This window comes from Castor canadensis, chromosome 14, assembly GCF_047511655.1.
Source record: "Castor canadensis chromosome 14, mCasCan1.hap1v2, whole genome shotgun sequence".
NCBI classification, from domain to species: domain Eukaryota; kingdom Metazoa; phylum Chordata; class Mammalia; order Rodentia; family Castoridae; genus Castor; species Castor canadensis.
The window spans coordinates 58622677-58640853 of NC_133399.1; the positions used below are offsets into that span (position 1 = coordinate 58622677).

The 18177-nt window shown below is 47.6% G+C and overlaps 1 protein-coding gene across 1 annotated transcript; it reads right to left on the bottom strand.

The window, feature by feature from the left end:
• Positions 1–1863: 1863 nt before the first annotated feature.
• On the bottom strand, positions 1864–17236 carry Eif4ebp1 (eukaryotic translation initiation factor 4E binding protein 1). Its single transcript, XM_020167534.2, has 3 exons — positions 17011–17236; positions 4865–5044; positions 1864–2325 (listed from the first exon to the last, which is right to left on the bottom strand). Exons 1-3 carry the CDS (start codon positions 17153–17155, stop codon positions 2294–2296), a joined length of 357 nt encoding a protein of 118 aa, XP_020023123.1. The 5' UTR covers positions 17156–17236; the 3' UTR covers positions 1864–2293.
• Between the last annotated feature and the right edge of the window lie 941 nt (positions 17237–18177).

Sequence of the window (18177 nt, forward strand, 5' to 3'; positions counted from 1 at the left end):
TCAGGGCTTCATGCTTACAAAGCAGGTGCTCTACTGCTTGAGCTATACTATACCTCTAGTTCATTTTGCTCTGGTTATTTTGGACATGGTGTGTGTGTGTGTGGGGGGGGGGAATCCCCTCATGAACTATTTGCCTCAAACCTTGATCCTCCTGATCTAGGCCTCCCAAGTAGCTAGGATTACAGGTGTGAGCCACAGGCACCAAACTCCTAAAAATCTTTTTTTTTTGTTTTGGTGGTACTGGGGTTTGAAATCACTTGCTAGGAGGGTATTCTACTTAAGCTACTTCGCCAGCTCCTAAAAAGCTTGTAAGATTCACTATACAAATCAGACGCTGGTGGCTCACACCTGTAATCCTGCCTACTCAGGAGGCAGAGATCAGGAGGAGCATGGCTCAAGCAAGACTATCTTGAAAAGCCCCTCACAAAAATAGGAGTGATGCAGTTGCTCAGGGTGAAGGCCATGCCCCAGTACCACACAAAAGATTCACTATACAGAGATGTTAAAGTGGGCCACAGCAGGCTTACCCTCCCAGGGTTGTCCTTCCTGAAGGATAGGGCTGGGCTATAGAGCTTTACCACTCCACAGCAGTCAGAATCGCTACTCTGTAATGATTTGGGTTTTCAAGAGGATATTTTTTAGTTTATTTGTTTTGGTGGTACTGGGGCTTGATCTCAGAGCCTCACACTACCAAGGTAGACACTCTACTACCTGAGCCACTCCACCAGCCTTCTTTTGTGTTGGGTACTTTTGAGATAGGGTCTTGCAAACTATTTACCCAGGCTGGCTTTGAACTGAGATCCTTATGATCTCTGCCTCCAGAGTAGCTAGGATTATAGACGTTGAGACACTGGGGCATGGCACTGGAGGATACTTTTGCTCAGTGGGAAAGGTGCGTACTTTTTGTGGTCCCTGAACCACCAGAGAAGTCAACTGTTTTACCTCGAAAATCTACCGAGACAAAGGACCAAGAAGGGGACTGGATTCGATCATGAAGGCCGGTGACAAGAGATCTGGTGGGATGTGAGGAATAAGATGCTTTTACTGGGAAGGTGACCTAATCTATCATTTATTCTAGTTACATTTGCTCTGGTGGTAGCCCCTCCCTGGCCTTACTCTTCCTCCCACACAAAGAAGCTAGGCATTCAAGGACCTTAGAAATTTGTCCCTTCTTTGGCCAGTCACCACACCCACAAAAATAGTCTGCTCTGTCCAAAATGGACAATGTCCTATCCTTACATATCTTGGTTCCCCAAGACCACCTGACCTCTAACACTGAGTGCCTGCCTCCTTCCACACATTCTCAGAGCCCAGCTGCATACAGCATCAAGTCCAAGAAGCTTCCCCTTGCATGGATTTAGCATTTGCACAAACCACTCATTTGTAACCACTCTTATATGATCTGCTTTATGCTACCTTTTCTTATGGGCAAATCTTCCATTTCAATGAAATTCTCAAGGCAGACAGCTTGCCTTGTTTGTGTCTCCCAGGGCAGCTCACACAAAAGGACCACTCAACAAAGATCAGGTGTGTGTGAATTAGAGCCTCTACAATGGCCAAGGCTAGAACTCTTTCACACTTGCCTCCAATGGGTTGGAAGGTAACTGCGTTCACTTGACAGAGGTAGGCAGCACTTGCCACTGAAAAATAAGAGCTTGAGAGCAGCAGAGCTCAAACCCAGTCCCATGTGCTGTGGCTTTTCTTGAGCCAGTCTTCCCAGCTCCAAATGAGGACAATGCTTGTTCTACTTACCTACTGGATCAAATGAGATAATATGAAGGAAAGAATATTTTAAGCACTGAACAGATCAGCTGGTGTTAATTATTACTTGGTGTTGAAAAGAGCTCAGACAGGGCCCAAACCTTGACCCCAGGGTGAAAATGGCTTTTATTTCCTCTCTTGGGGAAGGAAATGGAGGGGAGCTTTCCCAGGTACCCCACCCTAAGAAGAAGGGTATGCCCCAGAAGATGGGGCTGGAAGAACCAGATGATCATTCAGAAGAGCTCCTCCATGTCCAATTCCTGGCCCTTGGCTGCAGGGTGCGGGCAAGAGAGTCAATCCCGGCTGGGTAGCAACTCCTGCATCAATGGAGGCACAAGGAGGTATGTGCTGGTGTTCACAAAGAGGAAAGGGGAGCAGGTGCCCTGAGTGAGAAAGGAGGAGGGCCGGGTGGCCGACCCCACACCCGACGCCTGCCCAGTAGGTAACTTTCAGAAGGCCTGGCTGGTGTGACTCTCCTCCTGAGAAGGGCCTGAGGGGCCCAGAAATATCACTCCATCCAATGACTGGTCCCTTAAATGTCCATTTCAAACTGTGACTCTTCACCTGTGGAAAGAAGGAACAGAGGTCAGGAAAGCAAGGGCAAACGAGGGCATCGTGTCTTAAGAGGCCTGGGAGAGGCCCTGTTTTTCCTACAAGAGCAGAGGCTGCCAAGGAGAGTCGAGTAAAGTCAGAAATAGGCTAGGAATTCCTGGAAGTACAAGCCTGGAGCTTCCATGTCCAGCTGTGCTCTTTACCAATTCCAAAACAAAGAGCAGAGACCAGGTTTTCTTATAGGGGAGGTGATAGTCCTGAATTTTTTCTAGTGGTAGAGCGCTTACCTAGCAAGTGTCAGGCCTAATTCCCAGTACTGGGAAAAAAAAAAAAAAAAAAAAAGCTTATAATTTTTACTTATTTATGGTGGTACTGGGGTTTGAACTAAGGACCTTATGCTTGCCAAGCAGGCACTCTACCACATGAGCCATTCCACCAGCCTTTTTTTGCAGCATTGAGTTTTGAACTCAGGGCATACACCTTGAGCCATTCCACCACCTTTTTTTTGTGATGGGTTTTTTTCAAGAACTATTTGCCCAAAGCCATGATCCTCCTGATCTCTGCCTCCTGAATAGCTAGGATTACAGGCCTGAACGGCTGCCTTGGAATTCTTAATCCTTTTGCCTCAGCCTCCCAAGTATTAGGGTTATACATGTTTCACCATGCCTGGGTACTTGCAACTACATAAAATATAAAACTTTCCTGTCCCAATTTTTGGTTTAGAAAGTGGTACCCTATCCTACTAGGCATCCATCCAATTGCCCATGGAATGAGCTAACCTTCCAGTTAGCTGGGTAATTCAGCCACTCACTGTCCTCACCATCCTCTTAGCACTAACATTTCTAAATAATTCATGCTGTGGCAGGTTTTTTGTTTTTTTTTTTTGTTTGTTTGTTTGCTTTTAAGTGGAATTGCCTCATTCATGGTCTACTTAGCAGGACAGCTCCAAGGCTCTAGCTAGCAAGATGCCTGCTCTGGTTCCCAAATAGGTCCCACAAATACATGGATCCAAGGGCAGGAACCTTGCTTCTTATATCCAGTTAAACAAAATGAAAATTTCGTCCTGCCTCCCACCCTGTCCTAACAGCTGTGTGAAATTGCCAGGCCATTATCTGGAGTACCGCCAGCATTTGTACCAGCCAAAGCAGCTCTAGAAACAAGAAGCAAAGAAGGTATGCAAAGCAGGCGCCAGTGGCTCGCGCCTATAATCTGAGCTACTCAGGAGGCAGAGATCAGAAGGATCACTGTTCAAAAACTGACCTGGGCAAACAGTTCATGAAACCCTATCTTGAAACAAAAAAGTCTGGCAGAGTGGCTCAAGTGGCAGAGCACCTGCCTACCAAGCATGAAGCCCTGAGTTCAAACCCTAATACCACACACACACACACACACACACACACACACACACACAAAACGGTGTGCAAACAAGCAGAGGGAAATGGTAGCCTTCAAGGAACAGTGGCTCAATCGTTTCAGGTGTTCACTAACTCCATCCTCAATGCTGTCTTTGGTTTGAGGCAAAAAGTAAACACTAGGCAATGACCAACAAATCTCTCCATCCTTGAACAAAAGACTGGTGACCATGCTGAGCATCTGTCACATTGCTTTCTGTTTGTGCCTAAACCCACCCTCCCACTGTGACTGAACTCTTCCTGCCACAGCCTTGAGTCTAGAAGACAAGGCAACTGTTTCCTGTGTTGGGCTGTTGGGTTCCCATAGTAATTATGAATCATGACCTGCAGGCCCTGGGTGGATGGATTCTGCTGCTGTCGGCAGAGCAGGCCTAGCCCAAGGCCCTGGCTGCTTCCTGTCTGAGCCTGGTATACTGCCTTCTGGGTGAAGGGTCAGTGGGGTTCCACATAACTGAGGTAGTCTGGAAGTGCTTACACAGCATCCTCACATAGTGAACAACTCAGATATTCTGGACGGCTAGTTTCCATACCACAAAGAGCACATTCACACACACGACTGCCAGGGTGGCTGCTCTGATTATTTGGTGGGTGGGGACACCAGGAAAGACCTAGCTACAAAATGTCAAAGCTGCAGAGACAACAGGCTGCCTTGTTTCTGTCTGTCTTCATAAATGATCCACTGAGGGACAGACACCCTGCCAGGAAGCATCGGGATATACTTTTTATCTTGTAGATATGTGATTTCCTAGACAGCAAGTGTGCCAGACCTTTGAGGAGTTTTCACCACGAACATCACGGTGGTGTTCCATGCATTGCACATTGGCAGTAATGCTTTGGAGACAATTACACAGGAGTAACTCTTATGCAAATTGTTCATGAGCCACTATGTGAAGCCACTGTCATTTTGGATAAGCTCCCCACTAACTACATTGCCTGGTGGTGCTAGATCAGTTCCCCTGGGGCTCTAGATCCCCTTGAAGGGGGAAGTTGGTCCTAAGAGTTCTTCCTCCTGCTCACCTGAAGACTCTTAGTTGATGATGGTGACAAAGGAGGCATCCTCCTTCCTCCTGGGATTATTTCCCCCTAGAGAACAGACATCCCCCTCCCAAGGCACAGCCTGGCCGGGACTGGCCACTCACCACCTGCCCGCTTTTCTTCTGGGCTGTTGCGTAGGTGGTTCTGGCTGGCTTCTGTGGGTGGCTCATCACTGACAGGACTGGTGACTCCGGGAATGGTGGGCAAGTCCCTCGGGGGTGTTTTGGCCACAGGTGAGTTCCGACACTCCATCAGGAATTTCCGATCGTAGATGATCCTGGTCCCTGGAAGAGCACAGGGAGGTTGGTAAAGCCTTCTTGAGCCTCCCCCTACCTGCTGGTTTTTCCACTTCTTGGAAGTGTGGTCACAACAGGGGAAGCAGGTTTTCTTATATGAGCTGAACCAAGGAAGAGCTAGGCTTCTCTAGAGTCTGTCCCACCCTGACACCCCTTCAATTGAGGTGTCCCAAAGTGGAGCCTGCTGGCCACCAGAATGAACCTTTGTCTTCTCAGACAGCTGAGCATACCCTGGGCTGTTCCTCAAGCCCTTCAACCCGATCACCTGTCAATACTCCATGTCAATTACCCATGACCAGCACATTCCATAGTGAAGATGGAGCATTCCTACTCACTGTTCCATCCTGAAAACCAGCGGGACAACCCCGCATAGGAAAACTTAAGGAGTCACTTAAACTAGTGAAAAAGAAGTTCTCCTGCTTGGGCTTTATGGAGAAGCGAGGGGGAAAATGACAGGCAGACTCTACTTGCTCCACACGGGGATCTCCAGTCAAGCCCTTCTCTACGAAGCCCCAGGTGACAGGGGTCCCTGCCTGTCACTGCACTTCGCAGTGTGCACACTGTGTTCCATTTATGTTCTCTCTTCACTCTCCCTTCACAGCAGTCTTACTCCCCAGGGTGAGGACTGGTCTTACTGGATGATTCACTATTATCAGACCATACCCTAGGCCCTTCCCATGTACAGCCACCTGAATGTCATATTAAGGGAGCATTTCCCAAAAGCGAAGGCCCAGGACCCTTGTGGGAGCCCGTCTGGTGCACGAGTTAACAGTGGACAGACATGGTTGGTTATCCATGTTTTGCCTGTTGCCTCTATCGCAGAAGGGCAGGCAGGATAGTCGTGTATCTTTAACACCTTCAAAGCATTTGCTGACCGTTCCCTCTGTAATGAAGAGCAGGCTCAGAGCCTCCAGCAGGCAATGGAATTTTGCTGGAATTTAAAGAACGATCTGCCATTGTATTTCTTTTTATAGTTACCGTCTATATATGGCAAGTGAATCTGGTTTTCCATACATAGTACTGGTATCAAATTTCCTTTTAAAATGCAATAATATACAATTTGATATTGTATTACAAGTCACATGAGTTACACATTATATAATGCTACATATATAATAAGCTAAAATGGAAAAGTGATATAAATAAAATATTAAAGCTATGTACAAGTAGAAATGTGAACTAAGGTAGTGGCCAGGGTGTAGCTGGCACAGCACAGTCCAGCATGTGCGAATGACCCTGAGTTTGATCCCCAACACCACAAAAAAACAGAAAAAAACCATAAGTCTCTTTCTCTCCCACTGAATGCTCTGATGAGTGGCATTCCAGGGCTGGGAAGGCTGCAGGATAACAGTGCCCACTTGCTGTTCCCCCAGGCTGACCTGTTCCCCTAGGCTCTCCTGGGTCCTCTCACCTGAAAGACAATGATGCTGAAGTTGACAGCTCTGCTTATGGGCTACAGTTCACAGCTTGGTTTCTTAGGGGGCATGGTTTCTGTTTTGTGGTGCTGGGGATTGAACCCAGAGTCTTCCAAATGCTAGGCAGGTGATCTACCACTGAGTTACACCCCCCCAGTCCTCTTCGGAGGTTATTTTTTTAGGTTGTGATAAAATACACGTAACATAATATTTTCCTATCTTAACTATTTCAAAGCATGCAGTTCAACAGTGTAAAGTACAGCCACACTGCTATGTCACCATCAGCACCATCCATCCAGAACCTTTCTTTGCATCTTGCAAAACACTCGCTACCCATTAAATAACTCCCCATTCCCCACTTTCCCTAGACCCTGGAAGTCATCCTTCTACTTTCTGTCTATATACCTCATAAAAGTGAAATCATACAGTATTTGTCTTTTTGTGACTAATTTATTTCATCATATCCTTAAGGTTCATTCGTGTTGTTGCAAATGGCAGGACTTCCTTCTTTAAGGCTTAGTAGTATTTCATCATGTATATCCACCACATTTTCTGTCAATGCATGTACTGATGGACATTTAGTTTTATTCCACAGCTTGGCTATTGTGAATAATACAGCAGTACATTTAGTCTAGCCTATGGTCTTGAGCAATATCTGCACTTTAATTCCCATGAATTGTTTCAGGCATAGGGACTGCAACCCAGGGACAGGTATTAAACCCGCTTACACAGTTGCAATTTTTGCTCAATCCTACTGCCTGAAAATAGGTGTGCAGTTTCCATTTATTCACTCACAACAACCTCTACTTCTTATAGCACCATGCGAGGTGCTAGTGATATAACGGTCAGCTGGAGTAAAAGCTCCCCAACTCACTCAGATTAAAAAAGACCTGTAAACAAGTATTTACTGTCAAGTGTACGAAGTCCCCAAACAGAGGCATATGTGGGGACCAGAGGGGCAGAGAAGAGGATCGACCTGTCTGTGGAAATGGAGACAGACACTCCAAGCCCTCTATCTTCCTCTTCTAGACAGCATGACAGTAAAGCTTTGACCCCAAGAAATATCCATGCTACTCCAATTCTGTACTGCACAGAGGGTGGGGACCCGTGGGGGAGGTGGCTGAGAATGACCTAGATGATATAAGCTGGAAATGCAGAGCAGGAAAACCCAGAAACTTCATCCCAGCAGGGAAAGAGATGGTACACCCCTTCCTCTATCTCAAGCCTTCTGTCATTTGTGTAGTTGGGATCCAGCCCCTGTTGGGTGCTGGGAGGAGAGTTCAAGGTTCAATCTTGAACTGCCTGTGAAGAACACTGAGCCTATTTCTCAGTCTTTTGAAATCCATTTTTCTCATTTACTAGCTCCAATGACGGCAGTTACTACTTCCGTTCTCTGTGCCTCAGTGGCTTCCTCTGCAGAATGGGGATGATGATAATGCCAGCTTCCTCTGTAATTGCGTGGGTTAAAACAGTGGCTGATCAACACAGCAACTAAGAGACAGCATAGATAAATGGGACCTCATAAAACTAAAAAGCTTCTGTTCATCAAAAGAAATGGTCTCTAAACCGAAGAGAACACCCACAGAGTGGGAGAAAATATTTGCCAACTATACATCAGACAAAGGACTGATAACCAGAATATACAGGGAACTTAAAAAACTAAATTCTCCCAAAAGTAACGAACCAATAAAGAAATGGGCATGTGAACTAAACAGAACTTTCTCAAAAGAAGAAATTCAAATGGCCAGAAAACACATGAAAAAATGCTCACCATCTCTAGCAATAAAGGAAATGCAAATTAAAACCACGCTAAGATTCCACCTCACCCTTGTTAGAATAGCCATCATCAGCAACACCACCAACAACAGGTGTTGGCGAGGATGCGGGGAAAAAGGAACCCTCTTACACTGTTGATGGGAATGTAGACTAGTACAACCACTCTGGAAAAAAATTTGGAGGCTACTTAAAAAGCTGGACATCGATCTACCATTTGATCCAGCAATACCACTCTTGGGGATATACCCAAGAGACTGTTACTCCAGAGGCACCTGCACATCCATGTTTATTGCGGCACTATTCACAATAGCCAAGTTATGGAAACAGCCAAGATGCCCCAGCACTGACGAATGGATTAAGAAAATGTGGTATCTATACACAATGGAATTTTATGCAGCCATGAAGAAGAACGAAATGTTATCATTCGCTGGTAAATGGATGGAATTGGAGAACATCATTCTGAGTGAGGTTAGCCTGGCCCAAAAGACCAAAAATCGTATGTTCTCCCTCATATGTGGACATTAGATCAAGGGCAAACACAACAAGGGGATTGGACTATGAGCACATGATAAAAGCAAGAGCACACAAGGGAGGGGTGAGGATAGATAAGACACCTAAAAAACTAGCTAGCATTTGTTGCCCTTAACGCAGAGAAACTAAAGCAGATACCTTAAAGCAACTGAGGCCAATAGGAGAAGGGGACCAGGAACTAGAGAAAAGGTTAGATCAAAAAGAATTAACCTAGAAGGTAACACCCACGCACAGGAAATCAATGTGAGTCAATGCCCTGTATAGCTATCCTTATCTCAACCAGCAAAAACCCTTGTTCCTTCCTATTATTGCTTATACTCTCTCTACAACAAAATTAGAAATAAGGGCAAAATAGTTTCTGCTGGGTACTGGGGGGGGGAGAGGGAGGGGGTGGAGTGGGTGGTAAGGGAGGGGGTGGGGGCAGGGGGGAGAAATGAACCAAGCCTTGTATGCACATATGAATAATAAAAGAAAAATGAAAAAAAAAAAAACAAAAAACAAAAAACCAGTGGCTGATCAGCTGATCGCTGCTACTCAGCAGGTGGGGATCAGGGGAATCGCTGGTAGGGGACAGGGCAGGCAAAAAGTTAGCAAGACCCCCATCTCAAACAATGCCGGTGATCCCATATGCAGGGCGCTGTAGGTAGAAGGATTGCAGGCTGAGGCCAGCCGTGGGCAAAAAAACAGTAAAACTCTACCTGAAATATAATTAAAGGCAAAAAAAAGGACTTGTCTAGCAAGTGCTAGGCCCCAAGTTCAAACCTCAGTACTGCCAATAACAACAAAAACACAGTGGCTGATGAAAGTGAGCTCTGTATAAACACTAGCTACTATGGCCAGTACAGGCTCAGGTGACATACTGTACCATTTGTTCAGTCGCATCCACATCAGGGACCAACTACAGGCAAAGGGGCCATAAGCAACCCTGGAAAGAGGCTTGTGGGGGGGAGGGGTAACAACATTCTCCACTGTTCTTAGACCCACAGAGTCCAAGACACAAGACGAACTTAGGGAGCCGGTCTCCTTTCGAACTCTAAACCTAGCTGTGCACCAAGCTAGGGACAGTGTTTTCCTTACAGGATACTTCATGTTGGTGACAGTTTGCTTGAAAGTATAAATCAGACATTCCCCTAGGGTCTAGTTTTCTCACTCATATGAAACAAGGGTGTTGTACCAGGCTTGTCTAAACTATTTTATAAGGCACCAGCCATGTGCCATCTATTTTTAGGATCTCACTGTTGGCAGGCACTTAATGTGCAAATAGCTTGGGGCTTGGAGGCAGAAGTTCTGGCTAAAACCAGGACTCACCACACACAGTCCCTCACCTCTAGAGTCCCACTTTCATTCTCTGACACAAAAGGAGGATACGAATTTCCACACCTCTCAGGAGCACTATGAAGATTAAATAAGAATGTCAAGATTCTTTGGGGGCTGGAGGGTGTAGTTCAGTGGTAGAGTGCTTGCCTTGTGTGCACAAGACCCTGGGTCTGATCCCCAGCATTGAGGGGGGAAAAATTCTTTGTACATCATTCAGGGCCAAACACAATGGTATACACCTATAGTCCCAGCACTCAGGAGGCAGAAGCAGGAAGATTGAGAGCTTGAGGCTAGTCTGGGATACACAGAGAGAGCCTGTCTTGAAATTATACATAAATAAATAAATAAATAGGAAGATCACTTGGGAGAACATGTAAACAACCAGAGAGAAGAGTTACAGCCAGACAGGAAACTCCTTGGAGGCCGAGGAGCACATCTGTGCGCCCGAATGAATACTTAAAAGACTTTCATGTGTCACCATACTGCCTGTCTGTGCTCAAAGCCTGATATGCTTAGTCTCAGTCACTCCTATAGCCCCCTAAGAGGGGTACAGCATAGTATCTTCAGCTTGCAGATAAGGAAACTGAGGCTCAGAGAGACTGTCCCCTCACTGCCATCCAGAGGCTGATCCAAGCTGTCTTGTCTCCAGCCCTAAACACTGTCAGCTGTTTAAAACTAGCAAGGCACAGTTAAAACTAGCAAAGCTCAGAGGCAGAGTGTTTGCCTAGCACATCTGAGACCCTGGGTTTGATCCTCAGCACTGCAAAGAAAAAAATAAAAAAGTAGCTACCAAAGGAAGCTACCAACTCTCAGCCAATGTTCTCTCCACTGGGAACACTGAAGGGTCTTCAGACTTTTACCTAAGCTTGAATGTGTGTCCAGGACAGAATGTTCTCCTTGTGAGCCCCTGCCTTGAGTGCTATCCTTCCCCCTGTGGGGGCCTACATTCTGCTGCTGGATGTGGCTCTGTAAACTGAGCCAAGCTGGCCTCTCACTTTCCCCTGGGCCTCCCCTGGCAGAGGCATGCTTCCCTTGAATGTGAGACCAGGCTTAGCAAGATACAAGGACGGAATTCCTAGAACTGCTGATCCCATTCCAGGGAAAGGGGGAGCATTTCAAAACAGGACAGGGAAGAGAGGGGGAAGCCTTGAGTGCCTCTGCTCAGGCAGAAGGCAGAAGGCAGCAGCCTGTGCGCTGAGTACTACAGACCATTTTAAATCCAGCTTCTGAGCAGTGGCTCCCTGTCAACCTGCATGCTGGGGGCTACCTGGTGTCCGTGTCCCTCTTCCCTTTCCTCCCTGCATTGGGTGGGCAGGAAGTGCATGTGTCTGGGTGGCTTTTCTTACTGGGCAGTCCACTGAGCTAAAATCCCAGCCCCAGCACACATTCTCTGTAAGGCAAGTGACCTGGCTTTTAATCTCCACACTAAATGCTTCTGAACCAATTGTAGTCTAGTGTTCTCACTCCTAACCCCCTTTTGGACTGCTGGGTGTAGAAACTTGACTCCAGTCAATTGCTAGTGCCCAGAGAATCCAGGACGTTCATTTCAGTGCTGGGTAGAGAACAAACGTGGGCCCTGTTGTAGACTGTCCCCAAAGCCTGGCCAGTAGGAAACTTGGAGGAGGAGGGCTAGGTGGAGGTAGAAAGGGGAGGCATGGGGTCTATGACTTAATGTTTTCAGGAAGGTTGACACTGTTCCCCACTCCCCTTTTTTTTGAGAGGTAAGACCTTTTAAAATGTCACTGTTCTTAACCCAACAAGCTGATTGGCAGTCTTGTGATTCTGTTTGTTTCTGCACCTGGCTGACTCTACAGCCCTGACAAGTTCTCGCAAAGGACTGTTCATTGAGTTTTCACACTTGTGGAATATTGTCTGAAGCTGAGAATTCTGTAACTCCATCCATCTGTTTGCACATGTGGCTTTTCTCATTCAAAGGGAGTTATACCCCCTCTCCTTGAAGCTGGGCTGCCCATCATGGGTTTAGCTGGTAAAATTCTTCACAAGTGATGCCATGGTACGTCTTAGCCTAGGCTTTAAGTGGGCTTGGAAACTGCTGTGTTAGTAAGCTGAGGCTCAACCAGAGGAAGCTCCCAGGCTCCACTGTTGTCAGAAATGTCCGAGACATGTGGGTAAGGCCATCTTGGACTTTACAGCCCAGGGCAATCCACTTGTCAACCATCTGTGGCTATGAGAGTTAGCTAAGGCAAGGTTAGCAAAGACTGACCAACCAGACCAAACAACAGACAGAAGTAACAAACTGTTGTTTAAGATACTAAGTTTTGGGATGGCTTGCTATATGGCAATAGCTAACTGATACAGCCATTTTCACCAAGATAAGTGTCCCTGGGCTGCTGGGAAGCCCTGATCTAATGGCTTTCTCAATGGGCTTTCATGGGCATAGCCATTGGATTACAAGACACCCATGGTTGGCCATGCCTTTGAACACCAGATTGCCAGAGAGCAGAAGTTACCTACTCTTGCCTAGTCAGCAATGGTGGGTCCAAACACGTAAATAAGGAGCTTCGACCGCAAGGTCTAATACTGATTCCAACACTAACATGCTCAATTTAAGAAAAGCCACTTCCACTCCCTGCTCAATAATATTGGGAAAGTAATATAAGTAATACTGTTGATAGTAACAGTGGAACAAGTAGGAAAGTTTAGAGAAAGTTAGTTTCGGTCCCAGCAGCATTCTAACTGAAAAGAAAATTTCAATATTATCATTAAACTAGCTGAGATGCAGGCCTGACTGACTTAAAGAAACTAGGGGAATCCTTTCATTCCTGAATTCTTTTCAACTTTCTTCCACTTCTTTTGTTTTTGTAAGTGCTTTGGGAGCACTTACACGTGCTAGACAAGAGCTCTCCCACTGAGCTACACCCTCAGCTCAACTCCTCACCTCCTGAACACCAGACCTGGCATTAGATCATGAGGACAGAAGACTTCTAAAAGAACTTCCTGCCTAACCCAGGGAGCAAATATGTCAACAAACACATGTGATCCACTTGTTATGAATCATAACGGAGAAAGACTGCAGCATGGGTGCCAGACCAGAAAGCAACAGGTTTATCATTTGTTGGAACACGCAGGAATTCTCGTGTACAAATGAACATTTTTCTCTTACTGTAACCTTCAGAACCATTCTCTTTTTTCACTATTGCTCCTCTTTCCTAACTCATTTTATATAACATTACTACTTTATAGCAATAGGTGAGTATAGTATCATTCTGCCTGTGTCTTTCACTAAATTTGGTAATGACTTTTTTTTTTGCTATTACAGGGAATTTATTTTTTAAAAAAATCAAACTCTTTCAAATAATGAAGACCTACCACCTTGAAGGATATTGAAAAAAAATAAAAAGATTCTGAAGGTCATTAACATCTATAACTGTGTCCGTTCATTAGGCTGTAAGCCCCTAAGCTCCTATCAGGGTGACCACACAGAAGTTCTCACTTGGTTATCAAACAAGTCCTACTGCCCTGGGTTCCAATCCGCCCCCCATCACAAACAAACAAAACAAAACAAAAACAGCTGGTGCCACTGGCTCATACCTGTAATCCTAACTACTCAGAAGGTAGAAATCAGGAGGATCATGGTTCGAAACCAGCCCCAGGCAAATAGTTCTCAGATTCTATCTCAAAAAACTCATCACAGAAAAGGGTGGTAAAAGCACCTGCCTAGCAAGCCTGAGGCTCTGAGTTCAAACCCCGGTGCCACCAAAAAACCAACCAAACAACAACAACGAAACCAAGGAGGCTGGGTTCAAAGGGAGTTTGGGGTGCTCTACACCATCCTGCCCCCAAAGTCTGTAATGGGGAACTTCATGCAGAATGTTCCAAATACTTTAAAAGGAGGCTCAGGTTAATGTGAGACAGAGGCCCATTCTATCTCCCTCACTGGCCCAATATCCAAGCTCCCTTAACCTTGTCCTCAATGTCCTGAATATATCTTCTCTCCTCTGTGTCACTAAGACCTCAGAACACTGGCCTCAGGGTCCAGCCCACCTCCCCCTCTTCCCAGCACTGCCTGGTCCACAGCCAAAGACTTGGTAGCTGCTCCAAGGTCAGCTTCCTGAGTACAGACTTTTCTTTGTCTAATAAAATTGGGTGCCATTAACACCTGCAGCCCTACCTGCTTACCTCTGATTAAACTTACCCAGGTACAGGTACCCCTGTAAGCTTGGGCTCAAGCATCCAAATGGAGCTGGACCATGGGAATTAACAGGGGAGAGGGGAAAAAGGCTTCTGTTCTACTCATTCAAATTTTGTTTTGAAAAAAAAAAAAAGTTTTGTTGTGTGGAGATTTTCAAGGCTCTATAGACTTAAATATGCATGCACAAACAAAAATATTAAAAATTCTGTTTCAAGTGTGCTTGGGGAAAAAAAAGTCAAATACCATGGACAACATTCCTTTCAGCAAATTTCTTAAGTTCTCGATACCTGAGTCTCAGTCTATAAAAGGATAATGACAATGGAAAGCAAACCGGAATCAGAGGACTGGAGATGGCTCAAACCAACTGCTGCTTCCTTGCCTCCAGGGACAGACACTTCCAGGCCATTGCAGGCTCAGTGACATTGTACTACCTCTTCAAGAGTTGACAATGTTGCAAATAAGTCACACAGGCATTTTACCAAACCTGACACCAACCCAACCTCAAGAAAAGTTTACCTGGATAGAATCAACACTTTTTGCTAGAGAGCTGAAAAATAAGGGAAGTTATACAGTGTTCCTGGAACTCCTGAGTACTGAAGACTGTGGGGCCTGTAATTCCAGCTACTCAGGAGGCAGAGATCAGGAAGATGGAAGTTTGAAGCCAACCCGGGCAAAGAGTGCATGAGACACTATCTCAAAATGACCCAATACAAAAAGGACTGCAGGAGTTGCTCAAGTGGTAAAGAGAGCCTGCCTAGAAAGCCTGAGGCCCAGAGTTCAAACCCCAGTACCACCAGAATGTGGAATATGGACCAATCACCGTAAGCTATTTAGAAATGTAGAAATCTCCAGCCCCCAAAGAATCAAAATTTGCATTAAAATAGGGTCCCCATGGAGAAGATAACAGAGGTGGTGAATCCGATCAAAGATGGAAATATTACAATGAAACTCTTCATACAATTAACATATGCTAGTGGGAAAAAAAAAGGATCCCCAGGTAATTCTGAAGCACACAGATTGACAAACAGCATCCAGACTGCAGCAAAAGGATACCAGGGTGTGACCCTTTCTCATACTTCTCTGCTTGGAGAAGAATCCATAGGCTCTCTGACTTTAGCAGACAGTGCCACCTTCCTAAAGTTAAGCATCCCACACAAGAAAGAGCTGCCTCTGGACTCAGGTACAGTTAGCTTCCTTCTGGTTGGCCTCAAAACCCAATGATACCCTCTGAGGCAAAAGCCCCCTTCCCCTACCAAAGACCTTCAAAGGGAAGGGGCCTTGCTGTGGCCTGCCAACCCCTCACTTCCCAGTCCAAAAAACAATAAACACTACTCTTGATGATTGCTACATCTGACCCACTCCATCCAGCAACAAAGGGAGCAAAAAAGGGGTAACTGGGCCTTCAGGCTGGACTGAGTGCCCACCCAGAACAGATAAACAGAGATACCCAGCCTGGCTTGAGAAAAGGCCAACATTATCAGGAAAGGTTCTGCTAAACCCATCAAGACCGAGACAAAGGGAACAGCGTGGGCTACAACAGGTCAAGAGAAAGAGAAGTCAAGGGTGGCAAGGAGAGACCCTGGGAACCTGCCCTTGGTTCATTTGTAATAAAAAACAGTGCGCATTTACCCCTCTCTACCTGGTTGCTATTTCTTGCTCAATCTGGGAAAACCGTCTAACGATGCACAATAAGCATGTGCTCAAGCTTTGGGGTCTCGGTGGCGTGTTCTGTAGAATAAGAGGCACGACTGGACAACCGTCTCTTAAGATCCCTGCCTTAAACCGTCCCGAGGACCTGGGATCTGGCTGTGTTCGTGGATGGTGGGACAAGTGCCTCAGAAAACAAGCATGTGACCCGCCTGCGGACAGGGGAGAGGCTGCGGCCCGGCCCGCGCAGCGCGCAGTCCGGGCCACACAGCGGAGAGCCAGATCGCTAGTGTTCCGAGTAGTTTGGGAAGCAGCAAAAGGGAGGACAAGGGGGAGGGGAGCGCGAGGATGGTAGGAGAGTGGTGTGCACGAGGATTTCATCATGCAAACCGGCGGGCAGGTTTCGTCAGCGCCTGTGCGGCGGGGCTCCGGGGTAGGGAGGGAATGCCTGGCCCCCACCCGTGCCAGCTCAGCTTCCTCTTCCTCATCCACTCCCGGGAGGTCACACGGTGCGCGCTCCCACCCCCCCACCCCCCTCCCAACGCCAACAGAGGAGCGTGTTTTTCTGCACAGCTTTGCGCAGGGATCCCATTCCCGTAAATGAGGCACTGTGCCACAGGTGCTGGTGGCGCGCTGCTGGGGCAAGGAGCACCCTCAGCCGAAACCTCCGTTAAAGGGCGCGTGTCCAACACAAAACCAGGGGTGCCTCTGCAAGAGGCATTTATTCCAAAGGAGAACGCCCATCGCATTAAAACTCCAGACCAGGCCTTCCCTTGATCCGTAGGCCACCCTGACCGCACCCTATCCTGCCTCAGAGCTGCCCCAAACCCCATCAGGGGCAGCCACCTTGGCATATGGCAGTCCTGGGAACGTGCGTGTCCATGCGCGGGGGGATACTCCGCGGTCTCTCTTACAAGGAGAAAAACTAATGAGGCTCTGGACGACGCATCCGGACACCAGAGTGCAGGCAATGGGGGGCGGCCACCTCCGTGACCCTCGCTGCCCCCCGATACCCTTTAACCGTTCTTTCCAGCCACCCCGCCCCATGCGCGATTTCGGATCCCTCCCGCTCGGCCGCCCCCAAGTCCGCACGCGGCCCCCAGGCCCGCGCCTACCTCCGGGGGTGGTGCTGAAGAGCGTGCCGCCCGGGGTGGTGCTGTAGTCCCCGGGAGGTAGCTGCACGCCGTCGCCGAGGACCACCCGGCGAGTGGTGGGGATGGCCCGGCTCGGGGTCTGGCTGCAGCTGCTGCCCCCGGACATGTCTCCTGCGCGCTGTCCCACGACCCTCCTCTGCCCTCTCCCGCGCCTCCGCCTAGCCGGGTCTCTCCGGCCACCCCCCTCCTGGTCCGCCCCTTCCGCCTGGGCTCCACGCCCCCTGGGATGTGTAGTCCGTGCCGCCCCACCCTGCTCCGGGCCGCAGCGGGCACGTGGCTCTCCGCAGCCCGGCCACCCAGGCCGCCCACTCGCGGTCTCCTCCGCGCGGGTGTTGGCGACGCCCCCAGCGTCTGTCCCTTGGACTCCCGGGTCCCTTGGCAGAGATTGGGTGGCGGGTTGCGGAGCTCGCCTAGGTTAATTCTTTACCAGGTATGAGGTGTCTGGATCCCACCAGACCCGACCCACTCTGGGAACACCCGTCCGGATGTGACCCTCAGCCCCGGCAGCCTGGTGCCTTAGTTCCTCAGATCAGAAAGTGGCAGTTGCCTGGCCTTCACGCCTGTTTGTTTCTTCAATATTCACAGTGTGGCAGGTGTTAAAAAATGACGGATTGATTATGTTTCTGGCCTTTAAAGGAGTGGGGGAGTAGTGCAGAAAACACCAAGCAGCTGGATGCTAGGGACTGAATCTAGAATTAAGGTGGAGGGGACAGGGATGGGACTTCAGTGGAGACTGGGCAGGGAAAGGGAGTAAGAGTTGATCAAAAAAGTTTCCTGGCAGTCCTTGAATTGGAGCCAACAGCACTCTGCTTGACTTTGAGCATTCTTTGAATTAATTAATTAATCTCCCAGAATTAATTAATTCTGGTGGAGAAAGAAAAATGCCTGATGGGTTAGAAAAGTTTAGCTACCAGTAATGGCACAAGCCTGTTCCTAGCACTGAGGAGATGAGGCAAGAGGCTTGCCAGTGGAGGCTGGCCTGCCCTGCATAATAAGCTGCAGGCCAGTCTTGACTACAGGTAGACCCTGTCTCAAAAGAAAAGAAAAGACAGAAAGCTCAAAACTCATAATGCCCAGACTTAGGACTCATAATGCCTTAGATTTACTGCATCTTGAGTGTTGTGGGGT